Source organism: Balaenoptera borealis (genome assembly GCF_965194805.1).
Source record: "Balaenoptera borealis genome assembly, chromosome: 14".
NCBI lineage: Eukaryota > Metazoa > Chordata > Mammalia > Artiodactyla > Balaenopteridae > Balaenoptera > Balaenoptera borealis.
In genome coordinates this window covers 13455891-13477116 of record NC_138875.1, presented here as the reverse complement: position 1 = coordinate 13477116, position 21226 = coordinate 13455891, and the positions used below count along the sequence as shown (strand labels likewise).

The 21226-nt window shown below is 34.5% G+C and overlaps 1 protein-coding gene across 3 annotated transcripts in view; it reads right to left on the bottom strand.

Moving 5' to 3' along the window:
* Window positions 1-21226, bottom strand: part of PIGN (phosphatidylinositol glycan anchor biosynthesis class N) — a 122841-nt gene that overhangs the window by 37043 nt on the left and 64572 nt on the right. For all 3 annotated transcript variants that reach the window (XM_082352980.1, XM_082352979.1, XM_082352981.1), the window contains exons 22-29: window positions 18720-18822; window positions 14138-14240; window positions 12367-12453; window positions 9472-9527; window positions 9101-9176; window positions 7286-7359; window positions 3595-3637; window positions 1036-1088 (exon numbers count right to left, since the gene is read on the bottom strand). In XM_082352980.1, coding sequence (XP_082209106.1) covers window positions 1036-1088; window positions 3595-3637; window positions 7286-7359; window positions 9101-9176; window positions 9472-9527; window positions 12367-12453; window positions 14138-14240; window positions 18720-18822 — 595 coding nt within the window. The remainder of the gene's footprint in view (window positions 1-1035; window positions 1089-3594; window positions 3638-7285; window positions 7360-9100; window positions 9177-9471; window positions 9528-12366; window positions 12454-14137; window positions 14241-18719; window positions 18823-21226) is intronic.

Sequence of the window (21226 nt, the reverse complement as noted above, 5' to 3'; positions counted from 1 at the left end):
GAGAGAGATTAGAGACGTTAAGTCACTTGCTGACAGTCTCACAGCTAAAAAGTGGCAGAAATAAATCAATCCCAGGAACTCTGGTTTAAAGCCCATGCCATGACCTACTACCTGCCTGGACACTTTGGGATCAGAGGGCTGGTGAGGACACATTAAAACTTTCCCTAAGCTTCAAACTTAAGAGACTAATGAAAACAAAATTAATGACCTATGGAGTACCCTCTTTGTGCCTAGCACACAAGGAATGAAAGAGAGTCAAATCAGCTGACTATCAAGGGAGACAGACCTCTATATAAATAACAAGGCGGTACAAGCCTGAGCTGCCTAAGAGGTAGGAACAGAGGAGAGGACTTGTAATCGAGTACCTCACCCAAACCTACACAATTCCTGGCTGAACAAATACTGACTGAAGGAAATAAAATTAGTCTATAAAAATGTATTCTATCTCTGAATGCATTTGAAAACAAAAAGGCAAAAGGATCAACCTTGCTTTCTTCCCCTCAAAGAGAAGAAATTTAACAGATTATGGCAATCATTGATGTTCAAATCACAATAGAGAGGAAACTGCCTTTTTGTTCAGATGATACTTTAAATAATGATGTTATAGGTATCACATGTTAACATGTTCCCATATTGAAGATTTTAGGAGGCATATGATGATTACATGAAATGTAAACTGCCACAGAAAATTCACACTGCAACTTGAATAGCTTCATTGTTCTCGAGAGAGATTGAGAGATTATGAGAACACAGACACTGGAGTGATCTACCCCAGATTCAAGCAGTTTTCCTTGTACCTTCCTGCTGTTCTGCATTTCTTTCAGACTTAACATCTGTCCCCACATCATCCCAAGGAAACACCTGATAATGTGTTAATGCCAAGAACTGGAGGGACATGTCTCACCTCCAGAGGTTTAAAATAATTGCTACTTGCTATGCTTACTTCAAAAATCAAATTGAAATCTTCTATACTAAGATACCAAGTTACTATTTTTCACTGCACTCTGAAGAATTCTATGTGAATATATACTATACCTTGCTCCAATATCAAGCCAGCTGCCATAATCTTTGATCAAGAAGAAAAAATGCTGTAAAATAAAACAAAATATGGCTCCATTAAAAACAAAGGTTATATAGATTCAGTCTAAAAGCAATTTTGTTTTAGGATTATGTCTTTCAGATTTCTGACCCCTCAGAACCACTATCTGACTGGAATCAATAAGAATTCGCCCTTTATTGAAATTTTTGCTTGGACTAAAATGAGCAATAGCTTAAAAGCCAGAAACAGCATTACCATTCAATCACATAAACACAAAAGTGACATCTTGAATAACTAGAAAGAAAACCCAGCCAACTTTCATAAAAGACACTAAGTATCGATAATACCAAAGACTGCAGTGAAAGGAAGCCGTATCATCTATTCATCAGCAAACACTTACTGATCGTCTACTATGTGCCAATCACTGTGTTAGGTCCTGGAGATAAACTCTCTTTCAGGAGATTTATAATCTAGTGACTGATTCAGTCAATTTATCAGGCGTGTGTGTGTGTGTGTGTGTGTGTGATGAGTGTTATCATTGGAAATACAGGCAAGTACAGGAGCACAAAGGAAGGGGTACGCACCCCAGCTGGGGTAATAAGGGAAGGCAGTCCCAATAAAAAGTCTAAAAATCTAAGTGACAAGTAAGAGTCAGAGGAAAGAGGAGGTTGGAGAGATCGGGGGAGAAGTTTGTTTCTGACAGAGGGAGTAACGTTTATAAACATCAAGAGTCCAGGTAGAGCTTGGCATGTCCAAGGTGAGGCTGGGGTAGAGGAAACAAGGAGAGAGAGGAGAGATACAACACCAGTCAGGTAAGCAGAACTTAGACCACACATGGCTCTCTAAGTTAAACTCAGCAGTCTGATTCTTCATATAAAATTAATCAGAGAATTTAAATTCTCTTCTGTTAACATGTCTTTGCCTATTTGCCACTTTGTGAGCAAAACTGAAAGCTAATTTGTTCTAACATTATGTGTGGTCAATTTCAGAAATATATCCAGTTCAATACAACATAAAAATGTTCTCATCTGAATCAAGTGACTAGGAATCTGATTTGGGAAGTTACCCTAACAGTCGTCTCAGCCCTTTCAGCATAAGATGTTGTGTAGTGAAGAATTAACCCTACCTAAAGAGAGGTCTGGCCTTTACCTTCAGCTACTAGGAGGCGATTTACTCGGCCCTGCCTGATAGGAGTGTTTTGCCTGGGGGAACTCAACCACTGGACAGTTTAATAATGTGATTTATGTTCAGGGGTTTGGGCCGTGTGTTATCAGTTCTACCTCTAGAAGGACTGGAGATTAAAGGTTAGCCATGGGAACAATATATGATCGAGCTCCAATAAAAAGCCTGGACATCGAGGCTCTGGTGAGCCTGGCTGGCAGTACTCCATGTGCACTGTCACGCATCACTGCCGGCAGAGCACGGCTGTCCCAGCTTCACGGGGAGAGTATGGCCAGAGCTCCACATCTGGACCCCTTCTGGACTCTGCCCTCTGCATTTCTTCCCTTGGCTGATTTTAATCTGTCTCCTTTCCCTGTAATAAGCCGCACTGGTGGAAACAACAGTCTTCAGTGAATTCTGTGAGTCCATCTAGTGAATTATCAAACCTTAGGGTAGTTTGGGGAACCCTCCTGAACTTGTAGGTGTAAAATGGGTTCTTTTTGTTAATACATTACATACAAGAGGCCCACCTACCTGTTCCTCACTAGAACTCATTATTAGAGCTAGCATCTTGATAACATCATCCCACTCTGTTCCCTCTTTCCTTCCTTCCCTTCCTCCTCCCCTCTCTTTTTTCCTTTCTTTTTCAATCTGACAAAAAGGTTAAAAATCAGCATTTCAAGTAGGAAAATGGTATATTACCTAAACCTAAAGTTAGCTTTTTCTGTTAACCTCCTATGGACGTTTCATTTCAGATACACTGTACCACTGAAGACTATGTATAAAGTAACAGATTCTAATAAATCAAGTTAGAAGATTTCTGACACTTTAAGAAGAGCACTCTTACCACATTATAGGTCATATAAAAAGAAAGTAATTTATGTGTAAATTATGCCAGCACTAATAATTCAGTATCTAAAGAGTTCATGTACAGAAATGCATTCATATTTCACTTGATTAAATCAACTCATTGGGGGACTTCCCTGGGGGCACAGTGGTTGAGAATCTGCCTGCCAATGCAGGGGACACGGGTTCGAGCCCTGGTCCAGGAAGATCCCACATGCCGCGGAGCAACTAAGCCCATGCGCCACAACTACTGAGCCTGCGCTCTAGAGCCCATGAGTCACAACTACTGAGCCTGCATGCCACAACTACTGAAGCTCGCACACCTAGAGCCCGTGCTCCACAACAAGAGAAGCCACCGCGATGAGAAGCCCACGCACCGCAACGAAGAGTAGTCCCCGCTTGCTGCAACTAGAGAAAGCCCATGCGCAGCAACGAAGACCCAGCGCAGCCAAAAATAAATAAATAAATATATTATATATATATAAAAAAAACAACTCATTGTTTAGCTTGTCAATCTTATTTATATTGAATATCCAGTAATGCCTTACCAAAGCCATGATGTCTGATATGTTGATAACCATGAGAAAAAGACTGGAAAAAAAATAAAGAAAAAACACATGTAATACTGCAGACACATTTAAAAGCACATTAAAATCAAAATGAGAATAATCAAATAATCTAACATTCTGTTATTAGTATTTCTGCTTCTGAAAATATTACATTTGACAAAGGCTCTTTTCACATTATCATGGACTACTGTCCCACAGTGATGGGCTGGACTTCAAAAATGTTATTTAACACTTTGAATATTTATTTCAATAGTATGAAAGGGACATGATAGAGAACAAACGTATGGACACCAAGGGGGGAAAGCGGTGGGGGGTAGTGGTGGTGTGATGAATTGGGAGATTTGGATTGACATGTATACACTGATGTGTATAAAATGGACGACTAATAAGAACCTGCTGCATAAAAAATAAATAAATAAATAAAATTAAAAAAAAGAAAGGGACATGAATTATGATTTTTTAAATTAAAGTTTTTATTTTAGATAATTATGGATTCACATGCAACTGCAAGATATGATATAGAGGGAACCCATGTACCCTCTGCCCAGTTTCCCCCACTGGTAACATCTTACAAAACTATAGTACAGTATCAGAACCAGGATACTGACATTGATTCTGCCAAGATACAGAATGTTTCCATCATCACAAGGATCCCTCATGATACTCTTTTATAGCTACATCTATCCTCCTCTTGCTTACTCTCTGTCTAATCCCCAGTCCCTGGAAACCACTGATCTGTTCTCTGTTTCTATAATTTTGTTATTTCAAGAGTGTTGTACAAGTGGAATCATTTGAATCACTTATAACATTTTGGGATTGCCTTTTTCACTCAGCACAATTCTCTTGAGATTTATCTAAGGTTCTGTGTGTATCAATAGTTTGCTCCTTTTTATTGCTGAGCAGTACTCCATTATACCACAGTTTGCTTAACCATTCAAGCACTAAAGGACATCAGGGTGGTTTCCAGTTTGTGGCTATTACAAATAAAGCTGCTATAAACATTCGTGTACAGTTTTTGTGCAAACACGAGTTTTCATTTCTCTAGGAAAAATAGCCGAGTGCAGTTACTGGATTATGTTGTTTGCTCAGTTTCATAAGAAACTGGATAACTCTTTTCAGAGTAGGTGTACTATTTTACATTCCCACCAGCAACGTCTGAGAGCAATTTCTTTGCAGCCTCCCCAGCATTTGGTGATGTCACTATTTTTTATTTTTTGCTTCTTCAACATTATTTTGTCAGTTGTAGATTTTACTCTGGGTGGTTTTACTTTTTTACAGTATTATTGTTGTTGTTTCTACAGTATTATTTGTTGTTGTTTCTACCAAGTCTAATTTTTCCTGGGTCAAATTTTAGTGCTCTCTGGAACCAAAAGGGGGACGTTCTTAAGTCAGTCTTGTGTATAAAAGAAATGTCACAATGTGTAGTAGTAGCCATTTCCAGTTTTATTTTGTGCTGATAACTTCTACCACTAATTTAGCACATGTGTTTTCCATTTCTATTATATGCCAGCCACTGTTCTTGTTGCTGGTAAAACATTGGTGAACAGAGCCTACCATCTACTCAGGGAGACAAATAATAAATAGAATGTTTGTAATAACAATAAAATGTCAGGTGGTGTTAAATGTGAGGAAGGAAAGTCGATTGATCGGGGGAGACCTCTATGAGGAGAAGACATTTAAGTAGAGACCTGTGTGAACAGAGTGAACCATGAAACTATATGAGTAAAGAGCAATGCAGGTAGAGAGAGTGTGGAACGTACAAAGGGCATGAGGTGAAAACGTGCATGGTGTATTTGCAGAACAGCAAGAGGGTCAGCTTTAAGCAGAGTGTGCTAGCATAAAAGTTGTGGGAAATAAGGTTGGAGAGATAGATATGCAGGGGCCAGATCACATGGGGCCATTTAGGCCATAATTAGGACTTTAGAATTTTTCCTAGTTGTGACAAGAAGCCACTGGAAGGTTTTAAAGGCTCCTCGGTCTGTTGTATGGATAATAACTGTAGGAGGACAGGAGGAAAAGCAGGGAGATCAGCTAAGAGGCCCTGAAGACGACTGATGATAGTGGGCGGGTGGAGGTGATTGAAAATGTGAATAGAAAGAACAGACGATATCAGTGACATGTAGCGAGTGGATTTGGCAATGAGGGATGGATGGACTTGGGCTTGTGTGACGGATTAGAAAAAGAAAACAGGATGAGCAGCCAGAGTTCAACAGGAAGAAAGGGAATTGCTGGGTTCAATGTACGACATATTAAGTTTGAGGGGTCAGTGTTATATTAGGGGGGAATGTCAGTGACTTGTAAAGGTTTAAAGGTCGAAAGAGAAGACATTTATAAAGCCACAACTTTGTCATCTTTGCCTCAGTTCTCTCCCTTTGTATTTAGTTTTTCGTTGTAAAAAAACCAAATACTAAACAAACTAAATACTAAACGAACAAAACTAAAATTCTCCCTTTGTATTTAGTTTTTCGTCGTAGTAGTCTCAGGTTAAAATTACTACACGCACACACACACACACACACACACACACAAATACACGCATACATATACACACACATTTTGATGAGCCTTCTACTTCTCATCCCACATATCCCCAGCTCTTCTTAAACTTTAATTAAAAGCCCTTCTAAAATCTTGCATCTGTTAACAGAGATGTGAGAAAGTACATGTCACTTACTAGTCTTTTTTTAAATTGGGTCTAAGTATCTTCTATGTGGTACTGACAAGGTATAAATGCTTTTAATGTTAAATTCATGTAAATATCCTGCAAAAATATACTAAATTAATCTAGAAATGAGATTTCTACTATTTTTAAACAGTGTAAGAAAACCTTTTTATTATTTTTATTATTATTATTATGGCAAATACATAATAATATGCTACTCTTGGCTCTAGCTTAAATTCATCAAGAAGAACATGCAAATTTATGCTAATATTAGTTATTTCTTTCAGCATTGAATATTCCAGTTTGATTCAAGAATAACAAAACTGCTAAGAAGCTACACATTTATCTCAAGTGTCTTTCAGAGAGGCTGATCAGTCCTGTGCTGATGACACAATTTCATTGCTTCAAAAAAGCAAATAGTTGAGTTGACAGCTTCTCTTCCAGAGTCTTGATTGCTTAACACTGACTGCTCCAGAAATTCCTGGAAACTCAGAAAGGATACTTCCCATTCCATTTGCCAAAAGTGTAGAAATCAAGACTAAGAAACTATGTAAATTATTGACATCTAGAAGTTAATTTCAAGCCATGTAAAATGATATAATGTTAACACATTTGTCCAATACACATTTAAGAAATAATCCAAAAGAAAACAGAATGGTATCCCTTGGAGTTTCTAGGCACAGTTATATCTACAATAAACAAGTTATTAACTACAAAAATTTAACGTTTATATTTTATAGTTTTTTAGTGGGGCTCCTCTCTAGCTTGAATAATATTCTAATAACATTTTATTGTTGAGAAAGCATATTATTCTGCTAGAGGCTCTAATCAACTAATTTCCTCTCATGACAACTGAATTCTGACTAAAAGGGTGAAACATTTTTTTCTCATTTTTATAATAAATCTATGTTACTGTGTCTTAATAGCAATCACACAAAATACCCTCAAGTGTTAACTCTCATTTCCTAAAAACTAACAAATTCAATGTTTCTTAAGCATTCACCTTACCTTTTTGATGATAACTGGGTAGTTAACTGAACAGCTTCAAAAGCACACATCACAAGAGCAAAGGGGATTAAAATCTGTTTAAAAGAACAACAAATGATGCCATGGGTAGCTGTAGCATTTGAAGAAATATTTCAATTTCTCAAAGTTTGTCTGTATTAGTGAAAAGCCAATGCTGAAATAAAACCATGATACCAATGACATATAGAACGGTGACGAAACGGATTTAAAAATCCACATCAATAGCATATGTAGTATAAAAGATAACAACAAATATTTCAAATAAAGTCTATTCCAAATTTTTGTTCTATTTAACTCAGTATAATAATTAATGACCCAAATCAAATAAACTATGGAGCCTGATGATTTGATTCACAGATCCCTGAACTCATCTGGTTATTTGATACTACAACTCTATTAACATGATTTAGCTGCTTTACCATTGCTTGCTGTTGTTTTATTTTAATACTAATTTATTTCTGATTATAAAATTCATACTCCATAAAAAAAAATGGAGAAAGGTATAATAACATTTATACTGGTTGAAAAATCTATAATCCAGAGGTAACACTTAATATTTTGAGATACTGCTTTCCAATGACCAATTAAAAAAAAATACATACACACACACACAATGTTTAAACAAAGAGGGGAGGGAGAAAATATGGAAAAGAAATGATGTTCAAAACTGCATAAGACTCTTATTCAAGCAAAGGCTACATGTAGTTAAGGCTACATGACTGAAATAGAGGTCCAGGAGAATTTTCACTTCCAGCCACATCAGTCAAAGAAAGTGACCAAATATATTACATCAGTAAAGCTTGCTGAATTAAGCTGGAGATTATAAATCTAGCATTTAGTTTAAACTTCTGTTTTTCTTTCTCTCTTTGCTTGTTTTTAATTAAAGGCCCATGATCTTTAATAGACTGAGAAAAGAACAACTACCATTAAGAAAAATGTAAATAAAGATTAAGGAAACTATTAATACACATTTCAAAATAATTCAATAGCGAATGGGACATGAGAAAATGAACACCTTTTTTAACATTTCTTAAAATTACATTTGTATTAGTGCAGTAACAAAAAAAAAGGATATTAATCCTTTAATAAACACATACTTTTAACAGTTATTACTTCTGTGATCTGAATAGAAGGCAATCAGATTTTAGGCAGATATTAGTTCCTTTATTTAAACAAATATATACTAAGTACATAAAATGTGCCAGGCACTACGGTAGAGGGAATAAGACAAGCTTAATGATCCTAGAGAAACAGGGAAAGAACATGAATTACATTCTATTGGAGCATCTGAACCCCTGGAAAGCTGATAATTTGTCATTATCTTAGACTCCTCAGTACCCAGCTGGTGCTGATAAACCTTCAATGACATATTTATTGAATGAATGAATCAGTTCTAAGTACAGGGATTATGAGAAAAGATGGTAACATGTTGACCGTCTCGGGCGTGGGGAACATCAGTTCGGGGAGCCTTTGATCTGGAGGAGCAAGGCAGTTTTGATCCACCCATCACTTCCCACAGTCTTTAATCACCTTTGATAGGACTTCCTGGGACTAACAGACTCTCTACTTTTTTGAAGTTAAATGGGCTTAAGAGTAAAGTAAAAGGATTAACTATATTTTGGAGTAAAAGCTAAAGTGTCTGACTTCCCATTCAACAGTGTCTGAGAAGGTATCTTCTTTCCATGTGACTTAACTCTGTCACTTTATAATCTTAATGTCACATGTTACATAATCTTAATTGTCACAATGAGTTCATAATCTTATTAATCAGTATCTTAAGAAAATAAGAAAACCAACCTTCCACATCATCAGGGCTCCCATCATGTAAGGACTAAACACGGTCAGAAAGCAATAGACAGAGGCAAGATCAAAGCTAAGGAATCAACAAAAAGAAAAAGGAGTTTAGAATTCACATTGCAACTTTAAAAGAATGTTCTTCTAAAAAGCATGTTTAAACTACTTTTCTGAAATCTACTCTTACTAAAGCACAAGTATACATTGTCTCAAGAACTATTACAAAATCAGTAAAACGAATGAGATAGACTTGTATGTGCCGATACATACCAATTTTCAAAATACATCCTTTAGTGTAAAAAGCAAGGTACAGAACAAAATCCCTATTTGTATTATTTTCTGGTTATACATATGCTGTTTTTATTTTAAATTACCTGTTAACAGAAGCTATATTCCCAGTTCCAAAAAAGGCTGTCATTAAGAAGAAAACCTAAATAGAGTTAAGGAAATGCCAAAACAAGTCAGAATTCATTAAAGTTCTTTTTCATTGAGAAAAGATATAACTATTCTACCATGAGGGTAATTTGCTTTTCTACTTGTACATTTGATCATAAATTATTGTAAATGAGTGTTCCATTGTATCTCCTTGTGAATGCATTTGGAAAGGACCAGACTGAACAAGCAATGTACTAAGAACAACGAGGCCTGGGAGGTCATCCTTACTTGTCACTAGTAACCTTGGGAAGGTTACTATTTTCCTCGCCTCTAACATAAACAGTTGGATTATTGTTATTTGTAGTTGGCTGCTAATGATTAAAAAAAAAAGCAACAGACATTTTCAGCTGAAATACGATTTCATTTCATACATGCTCGCTGTGTGCCCACTACATGTGAAACGTGCCAGGTTCTTTGAAAGACTTAGGAAGAAATAAGATATCATGTTTTAAAATAATTCAATAGAGAATGAGAAAGTAAACATCTTTTTGACATTTCTTAAACTTACATTTGTAATAGTGCAGTAATTAAAAAGTAGGTATTAATTATATTGGGGTCTAAGAACTTACTGCTAGTAAAGTATTTAAAATAGTGCCTGGCCCACTGAAGGGCTCAATAAATGTTAGTTACTTTATTATCATAAACACATACACAAAAATAGTACAGAAACACTAAAAAGGAAGTATGAATCAAGACAAATTTCAGTGAAAAAGCGGCATTTGCGTTGGTAACTTGAGCCTTAAGTATTTTCATTGTTCCATGCATTCAACCAGTCAACTAACCAACCAAGATTTATCATCTAGTACATGTCAGAGGCAGAGCTAGGCACTAAGAATATAAATATAAATAAAATAGTTTAAAGTGCTCATATGGTGACTAAGATTATGATGATATGTAGAAGTATATAAGATGAATTTAAAGGTAAACAGTGGGAAATAAATGACGTAGTCAAGGACTTCCCTGGCAATCCAGTGGTTAAGACTCCATGCTTCCAACGCAGGGGGTGCAGGGTTCAATCCCTGGTCAGGGAACTAAGATCCCACATGCCACCCGGTGCAGACAAAAAAAAAAAATGATGTAGTCAAGAAACAGTAAACAGGTGTGATAGAAGCTGACGGTTTATTGAAGGGTACAGTGAAAGATGAAGCAAGAAATGTAGATTGGTGGCATATTAATAAAAAACCTTGAACTTTATTGTGGAGACAATGAAGAGCTAGCAAGCATTTTAGGTGAGTAATATAAATAAGAAATACCAATAACAGTGAGATATTTGGATCAGGGATACAAATAATTAGAGGCAGGAAATTCAATTAGGAAGCTATTTCAGTAGTCCATGTTGGGGACAAGGAAAGTCTGAACCAGTGTGGTTAGAGTGGAAATGGAGAAGGAGGGGAGACCATGGAACTTTAAAACTGGACAGGGAGTTGTTAAATATGACAAGTTTGATGCCCTGGGTAGCTGGGAGCATGGCGATGCCATTAAATGAGATGAAACCTGGCAGAGAGTGATTTTGGAGAGGGGTGGGCAGTCATTAGTCAGTGTGGACATATATCTGGTGATGCCCAGCAGGATGTTGGACATATGACTCTTAAGGTCAGAGAGGTCAGGGCTGGAGAAGTAGATCTTAGAGTTGTTTGTACAGAGGTATCAGTCAAAGCTATCGGAGAGGATGACATTACCCAGGCACAATTAGAGGAGAAGGTTAACGATAGAGCTTGCAGAAAAACATACATGGTTCAAGAGCAAAGGAAGAGTAAGTTTCCATGAAGGAGAATAGAGATGGTGTAAAAAGCTGAGAAGAGAACCTGGATCATGTTCTGGATGTCAAGGGAAAAGAAAGAGAAAAATCAATTGAGTTGAATGTTATAAGAGTGGTCAAGTAAAACTGAACAGATTAGACTGTGCAATCAGGAAGGCCCTGCAGACCACGAGAGGACAACTTCAGCACAGACATTTGACAAATACTGAAGAGCTACTATGTGCCAGGCACTGGTCAAGGCTTGAGGATATAGTACATAAATGGGGAGGAAATGGTAGCAGCAAGGAGCTTGGTAGTAAACACAAAGGACAAGATGAAATTATAATTTAGGGAGATGCAGGGTTCAAAGGAAGAAGTGTTTTATTAGTATAGGCTGAGTGGAAGGAATCTGCAAAGACAGAAAGCAAAATTGAGAGTGAAGGCAAGAGGTAGAGGAGAGAATAAGAACATTTATTTTCTGGACCTATAAGGTCCAGACTCCACCACAGTAAGTTCAAAGGAAATATCTCCCTATGAGTTTCTTCAAGTCAGTCAGCCAGCCTTCCCAAAGTGAGACTTTATTCTGTCACATTGTCTTTCAAACTTCTAATACAAATAACTTTCACACAACATTGCCTCTGATGTGATCCAAAAACCTTGTGAGACAGATGTTATATAACATGAGTATAGTATAAAATACACATAGAAAGATACAAACCTAACTCATAATAGTGGTTTCTTCTGGATGAGGGAAATTAGTTTGGAGTTGGAAGTTGAAAGGAGACTGTCTTTAGCTGTAATATTTTAATTTTTAAAAATGTGTGACATATGTGACAAAATATTAGTTGTTGTTATCTTGGATGGCAAGAATACACATATATACATTTGTTTGTTGTATCATTCTTTATGCTTGTCTCTAGTTTCAGAATTTTTTTGAAGTGTAAACTATATGAGAAAATTATGGTTGGGAGGGTGGTTAAATGGCCTCCAAGGTAATACCACTACCAAATGACAGGCAGAAACCCCTCCCACTTCTTATTACTCCATTAAATGGGAGGTTGCAGTGCCTTAAAACAGAAGTCCATAAAAAGGATACAAGGAAGAAGGCCCTACGGATGTCATCCAGATAGAAGTCTCGAAACCGGGTTATATCAGTATTATAGGTGAATTGGATACTGGAGACCTGTGAGATAAGAAGACATTTATAAATGCACAATAACAGTTCGCTTACTTCTACCCTCAAAAGCAAACTTACCGTCAAAGTTACAATAGCTAGAAAGATAACTTGTACTGACAAGAAAACAAACAAAAACAAATAAATCTTTTCCTATAGCTTAATTTCACCTTAATAACATCTGCCGAAAGGTAAAATATACTGTTAATAATATACTGAACAGAGTTGTAGTATTGCCACATGTGTAATAAAAGTGAGAATTGAGCTTTTTATTATCCTGTATAAATGCTTCACTTTTAAATCCCTATATAATTTTTCCCTTTTCTAACATCTGATTTCTCAGTGTCCCGATCTTCTCAAACTCAAGTATGGTATGATATTAAAAAGCAGGATAAATTAAATATTTTTCTGTTTTTTTGTTCTTCTGTTAACTCATTTCCAGAGAAATTATTTTCTCTCTATAAAAAAGCAAAATATTTCTGTCCTGGTAAAATAAAAAGCCTCTCAATTCCAACATGATGGATGCACTCTTGCTTAATCCCCCTTTTCCCACAAAAGAAAAACTCATGGATAAGTTTAAAGGGAGACTTTCCCTATCTCCCACTTCCCATGTAATTTTCTGTTAAGTTCTTAGGATGCTTTAATCCTCTTTTCTAGAAAAAGACATATCTCCTTTCAGTTAAAATACAGAATTTGAAAAATAACACAGTAAACCTCATTTTTAATTTAATAATATTTAATTATTAAAATTTTGAATATTTAATACTAAGGACAGTCTGACCATTTACTTGAATCTGATCAAAACTTCTTTTCATGTATTGTTTTAATATTCCAGGACTGAAAGTTAAAAACCAGTAATTACTCAATATACTTCAATAAAGTTTCTTCTTTATTGAAATTGTTTATTCTAAAACATCAAGTACTCTTTGTGAACTCAACTAGAACCAGTTAAGGATGAATCAATGGATCAACTATGAAGGTATTTTCCTGCAATATTTCTTTTATCTGACCTCAGTAAAATTATAAATATTTTATCACAAATTTCTTATAATTATCTTCAGTTCTGAAATAAAGGCAAGAGACATCAATTAACTCTCTAGCTCAACATGATAAAGGTGTCCTTAATATCTGGCTGGCTTTTAGCCAATTCAAAGTATATTATGTTGAATAAACAGTCTAAGATTTGGACTGAGGCCATGATCACTAAGGTGACAGAATAAGCATTTTGGATTAGAATGACTAGAAAGAGAAAAATAACACTGGAACACAAATGTCACTTTATGATCAAATTCATAAATTGAAGTGCGACAACATAAATATTATTCCAACGAAAATAAACTGAAGGAAAGAAAAATTAGATGTGAAAACAAAGGCAAACAAGATAAAGAACATTCTTTCTCCTATATTCTTTCACCTATATTAATGTTTTTTTTGCATCAGAGATTTTTTCAAATAATCTCTAAGAAAAGCCCAACCCATATAATGCCCATGAAACAATAAAATCATGCTTTTCTGTTGTAAGTGAAAATTTCCTTACAAACTGTTTGACTTAATTATTAACTTAATTATTAATGCCTTAAGTACTGTAAATTTTTAAGTAGAATTTTTGATGAAATAACATTGCAACCTCCTTATAGGATAGAGAATACTCTAATATTCTTAAATAAATGCAAGAATGATTTTGACAAGCTACCTTCTGTTTACAGGAAACAATAGATTGTGGCAGGGTTTCTTGTTCCATGTGTATCCAGACAAACATCAAACATGACAATACTAATGGGAAGAGAGCTTCATACCTAAGGGGTGGAGGATGTGAGGCGGAAGTGGGAGGGTAGAAAAGAAAAAAACATTAAACAAATAAAAATGCAAATTTATAATACTAATAGGTCTTTCTCAAAATTAAAACAATCTTGATAATACTTCTAAGTTACAATATCACAAAATTTAAATTTTTTAGGCTTTCCAGAAGAAGAAAGTAGGAAAGGAAAGTAACATTTAAATATCAACTCTAACACCATCTTTTGAAATTTATCAGATCTTGAGATCATTAAATGTTTAAAATAGTAGAGATATTTAAAATTCATTCATGAGGTAAATGACAGAAATACACAAAAAAGAAAGAAAACATAAGACAAAAGTAAAAAGACAATTCCTGCGTTAAAATGATTAATATACAGAGAAGAAAAGCAAGACAAACATCCCCAATTTTTAAAAAAATGGGTGCAATACAGGAATAGAAACCTCTCAAAAAGAAAAAAAAAGAGCCAATAAATCCATAAAAGTGTCTGACCATATTGATAACTGCTATAGAAATTAAAAAATAGATGCCATAGTCACTTATAATATTTACCCATATTAAAAAAAATGTCAACAAGAGTATAATGAAAAAGGAACTCTCATACTCTCTACATAGGAACAAATACTTCCTGGAAGGCAATCTAATACTATGCATCAAGAATCTAAAAAATATTCATATAGTATAATCTAATAATGTCACTTCTAGGAATTCACCCTGAGAAAATAATCAGACATATGCACTACGATTCCCATCTGAAGATGTTTGTTACAATATTGTTTACAGAAGAGAAAAACAAGAAAACAACTTAATATCCACAGGGGAGTTTAGTTAAATAATGTATGGTACATCTTTAGGCTGGCGTATAATGTGGACATTATAACGTGGACAAAGGAGAAATGTTCATGAGATAACGCAGTGGCAGATGCTTTTCCTAATCCTTTTCTGCCCTAGTTTAAGACAAGTGTTTCACCTTTGTAATCCCCAAAATACTCTACATATGATAGTAGTTATCACACTATTTTAATCACATGTTTACTAATATGCATTCCTCACTAGTTTGGAAAATCTTTGACTGGGTCAGTCTTGTCACCACTACAGGCCCCCTCATAATAAGTATTTGTTGATTGGAAGTTACAAAACAAAATCAAGCAAACCAAATTAAAACAAAAAAACCTGTATTTCTCTTTCAAGTTTTTCAACTATTGAACTCTATTCCATATTGTGCTATTTCCTAAACATGAGAAAGCAAAAGAAACAAAATGCTTTAAACTCTACCACCGATCATAAAACTAAAACACTGAAGATCAGGCAGAAGAAAACATTCAGGTTTGAGAAGGCATACACAAATCACTTGGTATCTAAGATTTAGGACGCCCCAGGATATGAACAGACAACACATATGTGAGAAAATATTATTAGTAAAACAAGTGCAGAAAAATGTATCGACACAAAGCTCCACTATTTTTGGCTTACTAAAATAGCATTTGATATTCTTATTTAAAAATGAGATATGAAAGGATATGATGAAGTAGGTCCCCTCATAGGTTGTTGGTAATATTATAAGCTGGCACTGTTCTTAAGACAAAAGTAAAAAAAAATTCATATTTTACGGCCCACCTATACTACAACTGAGAAGTGAAAAAAGGAAATAATCTAACTATATAAAAGGCTTATGCATAAAAAATTCAAAACATTATTCATGACAATAAAAACTGGAAATAAAGTGACCAAAAAATACAGGAAAGATCAAGGTACAGCCATGTCATAGTATATTAAAAATCTATTAAAATGATGGTTAGGAAGCCTATAAGCCAACTAGGAAAATGCTTCTAAAATAAAGTAGAGGGACCTCCCTGGTGACGCAGTGGTTAAGAATCTGCCTGCCAATGCAGGGGACACGGGTTCAATCCCTGGTCCGGGAAGATCCCACATGCCAGGGAGCAGCTAAGCCCGTGTGCCACAACTACTGAGGCTGCGTGCCACAACTACTGAAGCCCATGCCCCTAGAGCCCGTGCTCCGCAACAAGAGAAGCCACCGCAATGAGAAGCCCAAGCACCGCAACGAACAGTAGTCCCCACTCAACACAACTAGAGAAAGTCCGCATGCAGCAGCAAAGACCCAACACAACCAAAAATAAATAAATAAAAAAAAATAAAATAAAAATTTCAAAACATAAAAAATAAAATACAGCAAAGTAGAAAATAAAGATATAAAATAGTATATGGACTATGATTAATACTGTGTTAAAAGGATAAATACAGAGCTAAGACTGGAAGGAAATATGTCAGAACATCAATAGGAGGGGTAGGGTTAATAGATGATTTTTCTTCCTTATTCCTACTCTTCAAAATGTGATTATACTATGTTCACAATGATTAAAAAAAAAATTGAAAAAGAAATAGAATGCCTGTATCCTAGCCATTCTTGAAAATTTAGTTCAATTTCCACATGAGTCCTTGATGGCACCAGTTCAGCTCCCTTACCCAAACCCTGTCTCTAGTCATTCTTTATATCACATAATTCACAACTTAAATTATGATAACTTAATTGTTGCATTTTACAATTGCCTAACATTGTAAAATAGAGGCCATATTTTATAGCAGCTTACAACTCTATTATACACCTGGGGTACACTAATTGTTCTAACTGTATGTCTGTCTAGTGTTTAGGACACTAGAAATGTGAAAAAAAACTTGTTGACTAATTGAATCAAGAAAGTGTACTCTCTGAGCAAAAAAACCCCAAAAAAACCCATGATTTTTAAAATATTTGCACTTATATATGAAATTATTCTTTCCTAATACGTAAAAACATAAATTCCATAGTTCTACATATAGTGCTACAGATATACTTCTTTTCAAAAACTATAAAATAAAATTTTTGTAAAATGTAGATGAATAAATCTGATAAAGACAATCTTCTTATGGGACTTTATTTCTTTAGACAACCAATATCTCATATAAAGTCTGTATATCTGAATTAATAAACTGAAATACCAATAAAATGTCATCATGGGCTCAGAGTGTACATAATAAAACCTTTCTAAATTAGGATCTGCTAGTTTGGTCTCTGTGCAAATTGAACAGGGCTGAAAAGACATTTCGTTTGTATTATACTTTGTTAAGCAAAGGGATAATATAATCAAAATTTTGGAGGAAAATGTTTAACCAACTTAAGAGAACTATTTTCAAGTATTATAATAGCTTCCATCTGCATAAAAATAATTAAATGTTGATTAAAAATAAATCTTCTTTATTCATTTAATCAAGGGTGCATTGTTAGAATGTAGGATTACTATTACTGTACTTTTGTAAAGTAATGAAACTGCATTTCTTTTAAATATCCTATAATTCTGACTATTCACTTATTTACATGGAGAACCCTCCAGGTCATCCAAAAATAGTGATGTGGAATGATAACAGGTGGACTATGTTTTGCAAAACTGATTTGACACTGAAAAATGTACTAACTGAAATTATCAGACTGCTGTTTCAGGCTACCTCTGTTTAATTTTTTTTGCAAAGGTAAATATACTTTCTGATGTTGGGTAATATATTTCTTAATACATTCATTAATAAGGTCATACTCATTATTCTGATTATAGGCATGATTTTTCACTTTTTAGATTTCTTAAATTAAATGTGCTTAAATGTGCACAACGGTAAATCCCTAGGTTTATTCTAATTGGGATCAAGATCCTATATTTGGACCAAATTTTGAAACTGTCTGAGCGGTGTTTATTCGATTTGTCTGTTCTATTCAGTGTTTATTATAATGTGCATATTTCTCACCCTCATAAAGATTTAAGTAAAGATGAAATAAAATTCAAAAGCAAGTGAAGAACTCTTTTCTTCAAAGTAGATGGGAGAGTATGTCATTGTTCTCACTGATTTCTAGAGAATGCTTCAGAATCCAACCCAAATCAAGCTGTTCTTTTTTGTTTTTGTTTTACAAGAAAATTTTAATCTTCAATGAAAATGTTTAACTTTTTAACAGTTTAACTTTTGGGAAAATATTCTAAAAGGTTTCTGAATCAAAAGGAATATCTGGACTATGACATATGCAAGAGTAAAAATAAAATATTATACTCAAAGAAGAATGAACAAATCAAAACATAATTTAAAGTGCATGAAAGGAATGCAACAAAGACTAAAATTCTTGTAAGTCATTGTTTGAGACTTAAAATTCCTCCACAATCTATCAGAACTCTCTAACACTGTAGGTAAGCAATATTTAAGCAACTTCAGGAAGTAAACAGAAACACAAAGACTACAGGCAATACTGTGAAAATGATAAGAAAAAGAAAACTGAAGATTACAGATCAAGTCACATACAGTTTTTACAGAGGAAAAATACTTCTAATTTATTCCTCAAGATTCACATATTTTTCATTTCCAGAGGTTAAATACTCAGAGAAATGTCAATATGTCATTTAAAACTTGCTACTAAAAATTAAAATTTAAAAACAGTTTATACCCTGTGCTTAGAAGTAGGTAGGTCGACATTGAGGAAACAAGAATGCTAAACAGCCGATCAAAGAGAATCAGAGGACTCAGTAGAGGCACGATGAAGGAAGAGGCTGCAATAAAACAAATGTGGGTAGTGTTAGTACAAGCGACACAGGGTATGTTGAGTTTAAAGCACTGAATAATCTATTATCATTTATAGCATTTATTATTTGTGTGACATTTAAAATGAAGCTACATTTGCCCTACTCATTTTTGTTAGAAATTTGAAACTTCACATTTTTAGTTAAAATTACATTTCACCATTTTAACCACAATTTAGTTCAGATTTTCCCAATTTATATTCAGCCTTGCTCACTGTAATAACTCTTAAATAAATAATTTGTCATTTTCTAATGTAAATAATAAAAAAAAATATTACTCAAGATTCAGCAACTTTTCTCCTAATTAAACATTTAGTTCAAAGACAACTTACTCCCCAGAAATTGATTTTTCCTAAGCACTCCCTCCTCCAAGTTTTCCCACTGCAAAGTATGCATTGAGAGTTGTAGTGTGCCAGTTAGAAAATTAGAGACAGGAGACAAGGACTTCACCACACATGACAGTTGTAATAAGAGTAATCCAAATAAGTGAAGTAATCTTTCTTCTCAGGATTAGAAAGCAACTACTTCAGTGGGAGAAGAGCAAATAAATTGGGGGTGGGGTATGGGTAGCAAAACATAAACTCCCCAATCTTTATTTTGGAAAGAAAATATGCATAATTTCCTAATCCTCCTGGCTAGGATGGCAATATGCGTGGAATGAAATGCTCCAAGGTATGAAGACAGATAACTTGGGAGGGCATCCTGGCTGAATTACTTATAACTCTTTAACCATGAGGCAAGTTTGTTAATCTATCTAAGCAGTATTTCCATCTGTTAAGTAGAAATGATATAAAGTTGTTGTGAGGTTTAAATACAATTTCACCTATAAAATGCTCCTTAAGCATAGTGCCTGAGATACAGTAAGTGCTTAATAACTGCTAGGTGCTATTATTACTACTAGTCAACATCTACTAATAAGTTAAATGTAAAGACAATCTCATTCAAAGTTGAGTCACTGTAAGATTTAAGATTATGTAAGTTATATTTATAGTAATCTTAGAAGAATCGCTTCTGATTTTTTTTCAGATGTGTAGTTCCAGTAATGTTATCATCATCTGGTACATATTTTAACAGAAAGAAATAGTATTTTAATATTTATTTAAAAAGTCAGTTCAAATGAGACCTGTTTTACCAAACTGTATTTTCTGTATTTGTTTGACTTTTGTGTAAAGGATTGATAAGTTGCTAAAAGGGAAATAAGAGTCCCCATCCTGAGTGACATAAGTTAGAACCAGTTGCATAACATATAACCCATTTAGGGATCCCAGCACATTAGCAAAAAACGTTCACTGGAGCTAGACTATAGTGAATTAGTGCCTGGAAGATATCTCTGGAGATACTGCTGACCTACCTATGAGTCAACCATTTCATGCCTTGCACCATATGGTAGGCATCCTCTAGTACCGATGTTCTCCTAATCCCAAGGAGGAATTGTCTTGTTTAAAATATATGTCCAGCCTATAAGAGACTCACTTCAGATTTAAGGACACACATATGCTCAAAGTGAAGGAATGGAAAAGATATTCTATACAAGTAGAAACCAAAAGAAAGTGAAGGGTAGCTATAGCTACATCAAACAAAATAGACTTTAAGTCAAAAAATGGTAACAACAGACAAATAAGGTCATTATATAATGATAAAGGGGTCAACTGATCAGGAAGATATAACAACTGTAAATATATATGCACCCAACATCAGAGCCCCTAAATATACTAAGCAAATACTAATAGATCTGAAGGGAGAAATAGACAAGAATACAATAATAATAGGAGACTTCAATATTCCACTTTCAGAAAGGGATAGATCATCCAGAGAGAAAATCAACAAGGAAACATTAGACTTGAACCATACATTAGACCAAATGGATCTAACAAAAATTTATATAACATTCCAACCAGTAGCAGCAGAACACATTCTGTGCATGGAACATTCTCCAGGATAGATCATATAATAGATCACAAAACAAGTCTTAGCAAATTTAGTAAGACTGAAATCATATCAAGTATCTTTACTGACTATAATGGTATAAAACTAGAAATTACAACAAGAGAAAGCTGAAAAATCTACAAATATGTGGAAATTAAACAACATACTCCTGAACAACTAATGGATCAAAAAAGAAATTAAAAGGGAAATAAAAAGATATTTCAACAAATGAAAATGGAAACACAACATACTAAAACCTATGGGATGCTAATGTTAATCATATACACTAGGGCACAAGGAAAATATCAGTAGGTTCTATAAGGTAAAAATAATATAAAAAATACTCTCAGACACAATATAATAAAACTAGAAATTCAAGATAAAGCAAAAATTAATGAGGTAGTGAACAGAAAAACAGTAGATCAAATTAGTAAATCAAAATCCATGT